The 14,353-nt window shown below is 40.3% G+C and overlaps 1 protein-coding gene across 1 annotated transcript; it reads left to right on the plus strand.

Annotated features, from left to right (window-relative positions):
• The first annotated feature begins 64 nt into the window (after nt 1–64).
• Nucleotides 65–11,805, plus strand: LOC111584103 (vesicular glutamate transporter 2.1-like). Its single transcript, XM_023293364.3, has 12 exons — nt 65–877; nt 2,194–2,449; nt 2,870–2,988; nt 3,874–3,988; nt 4,986–5,073; nt 5,315–5,401; nt 6,334–6,476; nt 6,567–6,716; nt 8,115–8,247; nt 8,348–8,458; nt 8,553–8,680; nt 10,009–11,805. The coding sequence occupies exons 1-12, from the start codon at nt 792–794 to the stop codon at nt 10,336–10,338; spliced, it is 1,746 nt and encodes a 581-aa protein (XP_023149132.1). The 5' UTR covers nt 65–791; the 3' UTR covers nt 10,339–11,805.
• Nucleotides 11,806–14,353: the final 2,548 nt, after the last annotated feature.

Below are 14,353 nucleotides of genomic sequence, written 5' to 3' on the forward strand. Positions count from 1 at the left end.
TTCAGAATTTTAATCCCCACATTTTAAACACAGATTTTACTTCCTATGAGTCAAACTAAACCTGAGAAATAACCGAGTGTAAAGGCGGTGTATTCGGGGGGGATCTCTGCTTTGTGCCTGCTGCACCAAGTGATTTATAATTGGTCGGAGCATCACCCTGAAACCCTTTCTGAGTTCGTTTAGAAAGTAGCGAAGGACAGGGGTTATAGGATTGGCGGTTGTGGCCGTGGAGAGATTTTTAAGTTGTAATTGAATTAGAGGAGCGCAGGGAGGAGGGGCGCTGCTCGGAGCTGCTGACAGGTAGATGAGCTGTGCGCTGTCCGCGGTGCTGAAACCTGCTCCGGCTGCCGCCACACCGGAGCTCCTCACCTCAGGTTAGACGGGAGCTCCACCGACCTCCACCGGCTCCAGATTCTCACGTTGCCCACCTCGATTTCTCCAAAGAAAAAAAGAAAAGCAGAGACCCTCCAACTTGTGCATTTTCTGCCGTTTTCTAATCGCTGGCTGGATCTTAAGATGGCACTGCACGGATTAACATTGCGCAAGGCAAAAGCGGACTTATTTGACTGCTGTTTTGTGACTGTGAAAGCAGCCCTTTCAGACTGAACGTGTTTCATCCTCTTTCTCCATTTTTCTGGCTCACCTTTTTTTCTTTTCTGGACATCGAGGCCGTTTTCTGCGTAAAAGGAAGAGGCGCGTTATTTGGAATAATATCTCAACAATATGCTCGTTAATGCTGCACTTCCATTTGTTATAGTATTATAGAAATTTTTTAAAAAGATTATTTGGATATGGAGCCAGGCAAGGAGAGAGCTTTCCCCACCACTAAAGAGGGGCTGAAACAGATCGCAGGAAAGGCCCTCGGGAGTCTGTACAGGTAAGAAAGGAAGAAATATATGCATTTATTTTAATCACGGATGCGCTGGGGTGAATTAAGATAGAAAATACGCAAATGTTAACATGGCACATCAAACGTGCACTGGTTTTTAATGTGCTCATTCCTGCGTTACAATCAAATCAAAAGGGAAATCTCTTCTTTATGGCATGAATCACGGACGGGATGTTGAAAGCAGAGTCGTGTGGCCCGAATATTTAAGGATCAGATATTTCCCTGGAGGCTGGTCCCCTCCACCAGCAGCTGTGGGTGTTTTTAATAATTAATGAAACAGAACGAGTCGTGACACAAGGTCGGAGGATATCTATTACCTTATGTATCCATCTGTATTAATTCAAGATCGATGAGCTTCATATCAATTGACTTCCTATATCCTTTATATTCACAAAGACATGAAATGGAGTCCAGAGGAAATCTGACTAGAAAGCAAACAGTTTCGATTTAAAGGAGGAATAAAGTGATGAAGTGACTCAGATGTAAATAATTAAATTAACATTTAAATTGTCACTGGAAAAGCAAATCAAATATTTCAAAACGAATTTGGCACAAATGATCCAGAATCAGAAAACCTGTCTATCTGATCTTTTGTGCGTTTTATTCGTTTGTTTTTGGGGCCTAAAAATGATTTTCAGTTGTTGGATTTGATTCCAAGCTGCAAAACAGAAACGTGACTGAAAGCTGTGAAAGAAAAAAAAACAGTTGGTGTGATTTAAGCAGCTGCAGGCCTGTAATTCCACTGGATGAGGCCTTCACATTTCAGCGTATTAGTTCAGAAATTACGATTTCTGCGGAGAAATTCCGATTCAAAGCGGAATTCCAACACTATATTTATGAGGGCTAATTTAAAAAAAAATGACAAGGGGTCAAGAATAACTCTAAACAACGATGGTGCTGATAGTGCTGCAATGCGGTATGAAGGTCATTTTCTCTTCGGTTCCCATCCAGTGAGGGTTTTTCTTTTCTGCGAGAAACGAATAATAAAAAAAGATAATTGGACCCTGTGAGAAGGATGCAGGCTTTCAGGGGCCTGTGTCCGATTTAAAGAAGAAAATAGAGATATTAAAGGCCTGTTATTAAGGGAGCACGATGAGAACCAGTTCATCTTTGTAGCATAAAAATGCATGTGAAAAAAAAATCATTACATAAGTAAATACAGTAGGTTTGTGCTTGTGCGTAAAATCAAGAAAATCAGTTGTGATTCTCGCCTCAATCTGCCTGTTTGCTTGATTTGACACATCCAAATCGGCTATGAATTTAACCCGAATAAAACGGTGTTATATAATCGGCTTGTCGTGCAGGAGGCTCGAAAAGAAGCAGCAAACAGGTGAGGCCATCGAGCTGACGGAGGATGGGAGACCCAGGGCGGACGAGGAGCGGAAGGCGCCCCTGTGTGACTGCACATGCTTCGGGCTGCCGCGCAGATACATCATCGCGATGCTGAGCGGGCTCGGCTTCTGCATCTCCTTCGGTATTCGGTGTAACTTGGGTGTGGCCATCGTCAGCATGGTCAATAACCACACGATCCATCAAAACGGCAAGATCATCATCAAAGAGGTGCCTGTAAACTCCGCCTCTCCGTCTCCACACCAGGAACTCCCATTTCTGATAGGAGATCAGGGCCAGAGCAAAAATTAAAAAATAAAAAAAAATCATGACAGGCTTTTTCTAGTTAAATCCACCTGAGAAAAATCCAGCTACATTGGCTTTTCTATTACATTTCAAGTGATATTTTAGAAGCAAGTTGGCGCAGCCTGTGTTATGTTTATGCGTAACTGTATCGAAAATGTGCGTAATTTTCGCTTCTATTGGATTCTGCTCTCATGCATCACTGCCAAAGCATCATAGTATCGAATTAAATATAGATATCGTTCTGAAATTACTTCCTCCTTAGAAAAGAATCGTTTTAAAATGAAATATCAACGAATTGCACCTGAAACTTAGAAGTAATTGTCTTTATTTTTATGTGTCTGAAAGAAAGCAAAATTCAACTGGGATCCAGAGACCGTGGGGATGATTCATGGCTCCTTCTTCTGGGGCTACATAGTTACACAGATTCCAGGAGGGTATATCTCCTCAAGACTGGCTGCAAACAGGTAACAATAAACCCCTAACAAATAATGTGTGGATGGGTTGTTCAGGAAGCAGTTTTAAGATACTGTATTTTTGAATTGAAGGTGTGGTATTTGTGCTATAGTCGGTGCTGTGAATGTTAAAGAAACCAGCAGATAAACTGGGGATTTGGCTGATGCCCGCCAGGCGTGCCTCCTCATGTTAATGAGCTCCCATGGGACTACCATGTCTAATCCTTTATGTTGAGAGAGGCATGGCAACCACACCAGCCAAAGCCCTGTGTGAGATATGGCTCTAAGTAAGAACTGTATTTTTATTTTAAGTGACCATTTTTACCCTATTATTGCACTAACAACTCATTGGCCATCTCCCATTAGACAAAGGAACAGAGAAAATGTGTAACAAAGAACAATAATTCTGAGGAGGAATCACAGAATTTGGAGAATAGTGTGAATGTGACTATGCTGAAGGTGTAAGATCACAGTTTTGGCCTCTAAATATTAATGTTAAAGGTTGTTAAAGCATTTTTATGCGGGGAGTTGAATCTAAAATAGGATGCAAATCTTTGAAGAGCCTCATCATGCCAAGTCAGCTGAGCCCACTGACGCCTTCTGCTGCAAACACCTCCTCTCCTCACTCCCCTGGTTACTGAATAACTGCCTGTTGTGTGTGTGTGTGTGCTTGCATGTGTGTGTGGCATCCAATTAGGACTTCATTATGAGTATTTTTCATCCAGTATGTAGTAAAGAATTACACTGTACAACATTATAGAAGACATTTAAATGAATGTTTCCCTGTTTAATGTACCTGCATTGGATCAGCACTATTTCTGTGTCTCTGTCTGAATAATATGATGATTTTGTTTGGATAATAATTTGACAAATAATCCCAACACACTGTTTATGCAGAGTTTTTGGTGCTGCCATCGTGCTGACATCCACCCTGAACATGTTCATTCCCTCCGCCGCCCGGGTGCACTATGGATGTGTCATCTTTGTGAGGATATTACAAGGGTTGGTGGAGGTACTGATGCACAGTTTTGCACGTCAGATTTCGACCTTTAAAAGACTCAAAAGTGATGCCTCATTATCAAGCCGAGAGCTGAGCTTGACCCCTAATGAAACTGCCCTGACATTCTGTATTCAACCAGGTTGTACAGAAATCCCCTGTTCCACGTTAAACCCTCCTGCTTTCTGTTTGAATTTCCAATGGAAAAAAAAAAACGGGGCCCATTATGAAGCGGCTCCATTCATTAAACTGTACACAGATTAGTACGCGGTCGGCAAACAACATAAAACCCTGAATAGCAGGGCTTATGTATGTTGGTCTGTCGTGCTGAAACTGCTCCATGTTCACATAGAAACACATCGGACAAAAGAGATAAAAAGCACTTGATGCAGGCGGCTCCCACAGCTCAAGAAGGGGCACGATTTCAGAGACGCTATTATCAGATTGAAGGTCATCCTCTTTTGTTGTTTTGTTTAGCTGCATGCTGTCGTTTCAATAGCAGCTCATGACCAATGAGGGAGAGCAGAGAGGCAGAGAGCTGGCTGCGTTCAGCACCACGACTTATTACTACAAATTAAACATTAGCATTTCAGGGTGTCTCCCACTGCAAGCCCCAGCAATTTGTGTCTATCAATAGTTGATTGTATGCCACTTAGTGTGTAATGAAGATTTAATGGGAGCAATTCAGTTTTTTTTTCATGAAGTGGGGAGTCAGTTCGAATTTGCACAGACTCACACCTAAGCCATTAGTCTCCATTAGAAAGGTCAGCTACAATGCATGTCAGTTTGTTTGTTATTAACAGCGATTTGTCCTGTAAGTCTTTGTTGAATCAGAAGAGACTGCGTCAATCAGGCAGAATATCTTCCCTTTATGTAAATTCTATTGAGTAAAGGTGCAAAAAGTAGATGTCTGTGTTTGTAAAATTACAAAGTTATGCATCTTGTGCAAAAAAAATTGTGTTAGTGGAAAATGTCAGATGAACCTCTGACTATTATGTCATTTACTTTGCAGGGAGTGACTTACCCAGCTTGCCATGGGATCTGGAGCAAATGGGCTCCACCGCTGGAAAGAAGTCGTCTGGCAACCATCTCCTTCTGTGGTACAAAATATACACGCATGGTTTTGGTTTCTGTGGAAAAAAACAAGATTAGCTCATGAGTGTCAGACAGCTTTTATCCTCACATTGCTCTATACACTGAGACACAGGTTTAGAATGACACAATATTGTTCCTGAAATGTGTCCTGGACACATTTGTAGCCACAACAATGGGACGACACTGATCTCTGGATAAACAGCCGGGATCACTTTCTGCTTAGTCATAATGTTCTGTCTCGTTCAGGATCCTATGCTGGTGCGGTGATAGCCATGCCTCTGGCCGGGATCCTGGTCCAGTACACTGGATGGTCCTCTGTCTTCTATGTGTATGGTGAGTGTCACAGCATTTTAAAGTGATAGAAAACAACCTTTTTCTTGTGAATGAAAGGTTGATTTAAAAAGCAACTACTGCAGCCTTACACAAACTGTCAGCAGACAATGCTGGAGAAGTGACATTACTGAGTCAGTTTGCTGTCTTCTTTTGTTTCAGCATTTGCTGTCATCCTATAATAGTTGTAGCTACTAGCCTAGTTTCAAAATGCACATTTTAATTCCTTTTAAGTATCTTCCAAGTCAGAAAGATCATCTTATTCCACAATGTCAGACTGTAACTGTCGTATGCTCTACTTTCTATCAGTTTATTATGTTCATGTTGAGTGAAATATTCAGACCAGAGCACCATGGTTGTTAAAGCTGGGCTATTCAGTCACATTTCTGCATACTTTTACACACAGTTCCTTCAAAATCTTCACATGTGTATTTGGTATTGTTGAAAATAATGGAACTGCCAGTAGAATTTAAAGTCCTGATTAAACCCTTAAAACTCACCTGTGTATCAAAGCTACATATTTATAAGTTTTATACAGGAAAATGATCCCGTCCTGCTTTAAAATGGCTTAGATGTGATTCTACACTGTTGCTTCCTTTAGAATGTGCAGATCCATTAAGTATCCACCTCTGTCACCACCCAACCCTCCACTACTTGCTGCAGCTTGAGCACACCAGCTCACTATTTTCTTTGGTAAAACACTCTCAGATACTTTACGCTACACAATGGCAAGCTGTAACATTGGAGTAAGTGGGTCCAACACGTTCACCAAAAGTTGACAGGGTTGGTTTGTTGCCTGAATCCATGTTTTTGAGACTGTCATGGACACACTGCAGTGGTAAAAATAAAACGTACTTTTCACCGGAGCTGGTCTGTAAGTTCTAATAATTAGGGTTTGTACTAACTGACATTTTTGGTTCTGATGATTTGTTCAGGATCCTTTGGGATAGTTTGGTACATGTTCTGGATTTTGGTGTCCTATGAAAGCCCGGCAGAGCACCCGACCATCACCGATGAGGAGCGCCGTTACATCGAGGAGAGCATTGGTGAAAGCGCCCAGCTGATGGGTGCAATGGAAGTGAGTCCTCGGTTTGTATCACTTCATTTGTATCATCACGCCGTGTGCTGTGCATCCAGCTGATTCTGTGTCTGACAAATGCTTCAATAGAAATTCAAGACTCCCTGGAGGAAATTCTTCTCCTCCATGCCCGTCTATGCAATCATCGTGGCCAACTTCTGCAGAAGCTGGACCTTTTATCTGCTTCTCATCAGCCAGCCTGCATACTTTGAAGAGGTTTTTGGCTTTGAGATCAGCAAGGTAAATAAATATATCCTTTATACTGCCTATTATTAGCCCTAAAAATATTTTAATACATCATCTGATCTGTGATAAGATTGTCAAGATGACAAACAATAATTTTCAATTACATAAATTAATCAAGTTTAATGTTTTAATCTTTTTTTTTATTCTTGCAAGCTAAACATTTTTTAAAATTTTTGCCCTTATTTTGAGTAAACTGAGTGGAGAAAAAATATCAAAGCAGCTGTAACTAGTGTTTCTTTCAGTGATAACAGTGGTGAGCGTCAACAATGTGATAATGATATGATATGATGAACCTACAGAGAATTAGGACTGAATCTGAAGGTCGTCATTTAACTGTCTGGCTCACAATTTTATTGTTTTGCTTTGCTCTTATCATAGTATTTGGTGAAAGAGGACAGTTGTTCAGAGCCCATGAACTCATGAACACAGTGCAGCGTGTAGCGGCTAAAGAGCCAGATATTGCAACCAGAAGGTGGGACAGACCAAAACAGACCCTTGTAGCCACAAATTGCTTCAGCTGCCCTCAAAATCAATTAATTCAATTTAATCCAATTTTCTTTATATAGCACAAATTCAGAATATATGTCATCTCACAGCGCTTAAAGACCTTACGAATTACAAACAGAAAACCCAACAATCCAAAGCTGTCTTTGGATTCACTGTGAGCAACGGTGCAAAGGAAAGAAAAGAACCCTGGGGTGGGAGGGGGGAACTCTAACAGAACCAGGCTCAGGGAAGTCAGCCATCATGCCTTGACCGGCTGAGGTGAGAGTGGGGATGAGGGGCTGGGGAAAGCAATCATAGAGTTCCAAATATAAAATTCCTAATAAAGCCAACCTAATACTAACAGGTTTAATGAGTTTAATTTCTAACATGAAGGAAAACTGAGAATGTACCAGTGCAGAAGAGTCATCGCTGTGATTCTCATTTAATGTGTATTACTAGTCTTGTTGTGTTTTACAAAACAAAAAAGAACAGATGTAGAATTAAGTGACATAGTAAAAAGATTTCCAGTATTCCCCATCTCAAGATGTATGACTGTTACAAGAAAACAGATTTGAACACGGATTACAAAGCGAAATGAATCATTTAATGGGGCAATTTTGTGATGAATTCCTCTTCCCTAAATAAAATGCATCATCGCAGCAACGTAATCCACTCAGTCTCACTCATCTGCCCTCCAGTCAGAGTGCACATCATGACTCAAGCTGCTCTGACAGGTGTAATTCAGGATCAGGATGAGATTCTGCTATTACTGAGGTGAATTATTGCTCACATGCGATACTGGAGTCAAAGGGACAGTTGTTCCGACACTGGGAGAATCACTTTTGTTATGACAGTTTCTTTGTAGCTGTCACAGTTGTTTCAGAAAAATATTTGCTGGTTTTTCAGGTTGGAATGCTGTCGGCTCTTCCTCACTTGGTTATGACCATCATCGTGCCTTTAGGAGGCCAGTTAGCGGATTACCTGCGGACCCACAACATCATGTCCACCACTACAGTCCGCAAAATCATGAACTGCGGAGGTGAGGCTTTAACCATCAGCTTTCTGTCTGCTCCTGGTGATATTAAAGACACATTTCTCTTCAGCTCATCAGCTAATACCTCTGGCTCTGTTGTTTTCAGGGTTCGGTATGGAAGCTACTCTCTTATTAGTGGTTGGCTACTCTCACAGTAAGGGGGTGGCCATCTCTTTCCTAGTTTTGGCGGTGGGTTTTAGCGGTTTTGCAATATCAGGTGAGTCTAAAAACAGTGGAATATTGCTCACCTTCTATCCGATCACCGTTCAAAAGAGCATCTGAGTCAGAATCGTCTCCTCTTTTTGCCATAGGTTTCAATGTGAACCATCTAGACATCGCTCCTCGCTATGCCAGCATCCTCATGGGCATATCCAACGGTGTGGGCACCCTGTCAGGGATGGTCTGCCCACTTATTGTGGGAGCAATGACAAAGAACAAGGTGAGTCACTCCTGATGTAAATGTTAATACAATACAGATGTATTTTTAAAGCTGCAGAACAGTTTAAAAAGAAAACTAAAGCTAATCTCATAGCTAGAAGTTTCTCTCATGAATCTGTATGATTTAAAATGGATTAGACGTAACTACACCTTTGCTTCTCTAGTAAGTATGATCTATGAATACATCTCTAGCTTCAGCCAGCCTTCTGCTGCTCACCTGCTCATACACTGTAGAACTACTCTAAGCTACACAATGGCAGGTTTTAGTCTCGGAGTAATGCAGGCAGACACCTTAGAATGGGAAATTGATTTTGAACAAGATGAAGAACAAACTGTACAGGGTTCCCTAAAAGTCAGTGTATCCGAATGGTAATGTTGATTATGTATTGCTCTCCACAGCGTGTGCATTGTAACAGTAGTAGATAACATAAGTCTTCAGCTTGACTACATTATCAAACAGCTAATAATGTGTTGCTAAAGTTAGATAAAGGCTTGCAATTTCTTCTTTGCAGCTTTACAATTGAAAACAGAACACATGGTCTGATATGGTAATCCCCACCTCACAAGCTGACAGGATTGGTTACTTATATTTGTTGTATGAACCCTAGGAAGTCTGAATCCATGTTGTTAACAATCCGCGGTAAACTAGTTTCAAGGTGGAAGTGCTCAACCATTGCGCTGACTGTTTAAATCACTCGTGATGTGTCTTCCAGCATACAGAAAAACATCATATAGACAAGTTTACAAGTCAAAGAATAAAAAAGATATTCATTAGAAAGGGTCTTCTACACAGCGGACAAAGCTACTGTGCTCAAGTGTCATTCAGATGAGATGGCGTCAAGAAAAACAGCCGCATCAGTTCATTTCATCAAGTGTTTCAAAAAGGAAGATCTTTAGATTGAAGTGGTAAAACCCAATGGTGGCTGCAGAAGTTATAAGAGAAGTAAAGGATGAAGTTGGGAGATGTAAGGAGGAGGTTGGGGTGGATGAAGAGGTCAGGAAAATATCAGACTTTGCAAATTTTTCTCCAGTTTTCAAGCATGATTACAGTCGTAGCCTAACCTTAACCACACGATCGTTATTGTAAAATGATAGCAAAGGTGCTGCAACATCAACAAAGTAGCTATTTCAACCCAAATCACAGTGTTTCCCCAACTGTTGCTATTATAACCCGAACCATGATCCCTCAACCACAGCCAAACTCAACCTTGACATAAACTTGACATGTGATACGAGCACAATTTTTGGTTCATATAAGACTTCATTGCTTCTAGTATGAAGGCCTTAAAGAAATGACTCAGTCTGGTTACAACTCTTTTCTGCTCCTAGACCCGGGAAGAGTGGCAGTATGTCTTCCTCATTGCCTCTCTTGTGCATTACGGAGGCGTGGTGTTTTATGGGATCTTTGCATCCGGGGAGAAACAGCCATGGGCCGACCCTGAGGAAACCAGCGAGGAGAAGTGCGGTTTTATCGATGAGGATGAGCTGGCGGAGGAGACGGGCGACATCACGCAGGGCTACGGCGCGATGGGTGGTCCGGCTAAGAGCTACGGGGCCACGGCTCAGCTCAACGGAGGTTGGGTGCAGGACTGGGATAAGACGGAGGAATACGTACAGGAGCCAGCAGGAAAGATGTACGCTGAGCGAGGCTATTCTTAAACCAGACAGTCGTGGTGAGTCTGCCTACAAAAAACAGACTCTCCATCAGAGATTGCACAAATAAGCATTATATTACATATTTAAATCCATTCTGTGTGTTCACGTGAAACTAGTTTCAAAAGCCAATTGTAAAGAAATAGTTAATTGCAATGCAGAACAATCCTCATTAGATTCTCACGTTTCTCATCACATCTACACACCGCAGGGCTTCACTATACAGATAGCGGTTGCAAAGAAAGCTGCAGAACTATGTTGTACCACTTAGACACCCAAACCTCATCAGTCTACTTGAACAACATGAGCCAGATGACACTGCAGTTGACCATCATATAGGGTCTTTCTCTGAAATACCACTCTGATTGCACTGAAACTAAGTATTCTAAAAACAAGATTCTATTCTGTTTCTCAAATGTGTTTTATGTACTGTATATACCTGTATACTGTTTCTGTGAGACTATTGTGGATTTTGGGTCGTTGATCTGTGTTAACATTAATATAAAAGGCCATATTTTTCATGGACAGTACCTCTTCAGGGAGACGTCTGCTTGCAAAAAAGGTCTTCTCGAGTGAGGCCTGTAATACACGATAAGACAAAAAAAGCGTGAGTGAAATTGAACTGTAGAGTTTTAGTGTGTGTTTGTTGCATGAATTTGCTCAGATCAATGTTTCAGATGCAGCCGCCTCACAGTCACTGGTAGTCCTCATTCAGCCTACTGCTTTGTTCTTAGATAAGTGTCTTCTGCCACTATGAATAATAAAAATGAACTTTCATAATAATCAGGTCTGGTCGTGATGTGAGACAAATCAAAAAAGTTTCGAAGGCAACTGCTCAGAAGACATTGTTTATTGATGTTTGGTGTGCACTGCAATAAATTCTGTGTACCAGCCGCCACCCATCACATTCTGTTTCGTAATGTAACACTGGCTTGCTGTATCTAACTGTAGTTGTTTTTGAGTCATGTGATGATCAACATTAAGGTGTATGTTTTAACAAATTACTAGTGTCTGGAGAATCCAGCTTTAGTGCTCATGATGCAGGAGATGTTGTTGCATTTTGACAGCAGGGAATGCAGTACTGTGTATGAACAACCAAGTATCGTGATCTCTTGGTGTTCCTTGGTTGTTGTCACTGTCACCAGAAGTACTTTATTGACACATTGATATTGTCACAATTGAGTGGACCTCATGAATTAATAGATGGCTCTTCCACCTGACTTTATTTGCTGTTTAACACTTTCCTTCATTTGCTGTATGAAATCTGCAAGGATGTTTAAAATATATGAATATTTAAGAATGTTTAAGATGACCAAAAGATGCTATTACGGCTTTGTGCCTGAAATTTATGTAAACAGATAAATGTGATTTTATGGCTTCTAATATTGTGTTTAATGAAGAGGTATGTTGATGTCAAAAAAAGTGTTATAAAAATACTCATATCATTTTATAAAAAAAAATACCAAAAAGTCATATATTTTTGTCATTTTTATCATGTGTGATGATGTGATTCTCCTATTCTAGACTACCTAATCAGTTAACCAGTTTTTCCGATCACTGCCAAGCATCTCCTGTTCTCTCCATGTTTCTCATTAGTAAATCAATGGCAGAGGTCTCTAGAGTCGAGGGGAGAGTATTGGACCCTGTGGCCTGGTAATTGGAAAAAGGACAGACGAACAGCAATGCTAATGATATTACCAGACTTTATATCCCTACAAACGAGGACTTCTGACTTTAATATGAGGTGAAGAAAGTGCTGCTGAGGTGTCGCGTTAGTGTATAAAAGTGTGATGAATCTATTAAAGCTCTCAGCGGCACCTCACGCCTTTCTGCGCAGGCAAAAGAATGAAAATCAGATGCTTAACTGAAGAAAGAAACACCTTGTGAGAGTGTAAAGTGTGTAATGCGGAAGGCTGGAAACACACTTGGCTTCTCTTCTCTGCACAGCTGAGGTAGAAAGTGTTAAATTCAACAACTATTGACCGAGCTCCTTCATTAAGTCCAATCACGTGACGAATCAATATGGTTTAAATGCAGAATCCATCTGTGTTTCAAAGGATAAATGTTCAAGTGAAAATTTGAATTTAAATTAGATGTGCTGATGACTTGGAAGGTCGTGTTGCTTTTGTAGTTATCATTGTGCTTACTGTTTTTTAAGCGTCTCACACTTGCTGGACAAACAATGAAAAAAAACTTTATGTATTAGTTTTAAAAATGGCATGTAGCATGAGCATGATTGTGACACCGTGTGACTACATTTCAGTTGAGGTTTCATGCAACAGTTGTGCTGACTTCAAGCTGAAAGTTTATATTTTATACATAAAAAACATCTTGAGTATGGAGTCACAGGAATGCCACAATAAAATATAGATAAATAAATAAATAAATGTGGAAATATAAATAGAAATGAATAAATAAATAAATGTGGAAATATAAAGAGAAACAAATAAATAAATGTGGAAATATAAAGAGAAATAAATAAATAAATGTGGAAATATAAAGAGAAAAAATAAATAAATGAATGTGGAAATAAAAAGAGAAATAAATAAATCAGTAAATAAATAAACAAACAAACAAACAAACAAATAAATAAATAAAATGGAAAATTTTGTCTTTGCTTTTCCCTTTTCGCTTTTTCCTTTTATTTTTCCATTTTATCATTGTCTTTTCCGTTTTGCATTTGTTTTTTCATTTTGTCATTCAGTCCACCAAGTAAAAGCAAAGACAAAAGCCTTTGCTTTTAATTGGTGGATTGAGCTGTCAATCAAATGGCTCTGGGCGGGGCTTTCTGTCCAGGGTGGGTAGTCATACCCATAGATATGAATGAGTAGATAGGACACGCCCCTTTGAGCTGCGTGCTACAGCGAGGCTAAGCTAGTGGGGGCAAAGTTTCAGTGCATTCGGTTGATGTAGACGGCGTGAAAACGGAAACAAGTATGCCGTCTCACTGTGCTGCATACAATTACACACTGCGTCGTAAGATTGAGACAAGGAAACCTGGAATGGCTTTTCATAGGTAAGAATAGTTTTTGGCTCTTTTTTCAGTATGAAATCTTGTTGAGAGCTTCCAGTCTATGAGAGCTAACTAGTTAGCCACTAGCAAAACGCTAAGGCGAGCTAGCAGCTTGACAACCAAATACCAGATGATTAATAGTAGCTGTAGTATAGTTGTACAAGCAGTAGTAGTAATACTAAAAGTACAAGCAGCAGTAGTAGTATAAATAGCTGTTCGAGTTGTAGAAATAGTATCAGCATTTGTAATAGTATTACGAGTTGTAGTGGCAGTGCCAGTATCAGCAGCAGTAGTTTGTGTACTAGTAGTAGTCACATTACTATTACTACCACCAATACTACCAATAGTAGTTATAAAGCTTAACTCATATATATCCAGATTACCATCTATGTTCTTCCTCCAAACCCATTTTATGATTGGGATTACAGACAATTCTTTAGGACTGCTCTCAAATAATTGAAATGTTACTAAACAAGGTTCTACTTAGCAAATTAAATAGCTCTGGTCTCCAGTATATTGGCTAATTTGGTTCTTTGTACTTAATTTATTAGCATGATTTCTTTTTAAATGTGTTGTGTACAGACTTATTTACTTCTCTGTCTACTTTTCTTACTCCATGTAGGTTTCCCAGAGACTATGGGATGAGGAGGAAGTGGAAGTTTGTCGGCTTAGACCTTGTGTCATTCCATCAGTGTTTAACTTCCGGGCTCATCTTGGAAGAGTACGTGCCAGAAAGACCACGACCAAGCAGCCTTGAGATCTTAGGTCGCGTCTCCCTCAGGTGGGTGTCAACGGTGTTCACGGTCAGGTCTGTGGTAATCCTGTCAAAAAACAAAACAAAAAAAAAAATCTAGATTATAAATCAACATGTAACCAAAGCACTCAGGGTATAACGCCATAGTATAGGATGTAGTTAAGAAAATGTCAAAGTATAGTATACTTTACTCAAGAATAACATAGTATGGCCTGTAGTTCATAGTACAGCATGTTGGCAAGAAACCCCCCGTA

The sequence above is a fragment of the Amphiprion ocellaris genome, chromosome 3 (genome assembly GCF_022539595.1).
Source record: "Amphiprion ocellaris isolate individual 3 ecotype Okinawa chromosome 3, ASM2253959v1, whole genome shotgun sequence".
NCBI classification, from domain to species: Eukaryota; Metazoa; Chordata; class Actinopteri; family Pomacentridae; genus Amphiprion; species Amphiprion ocellaris.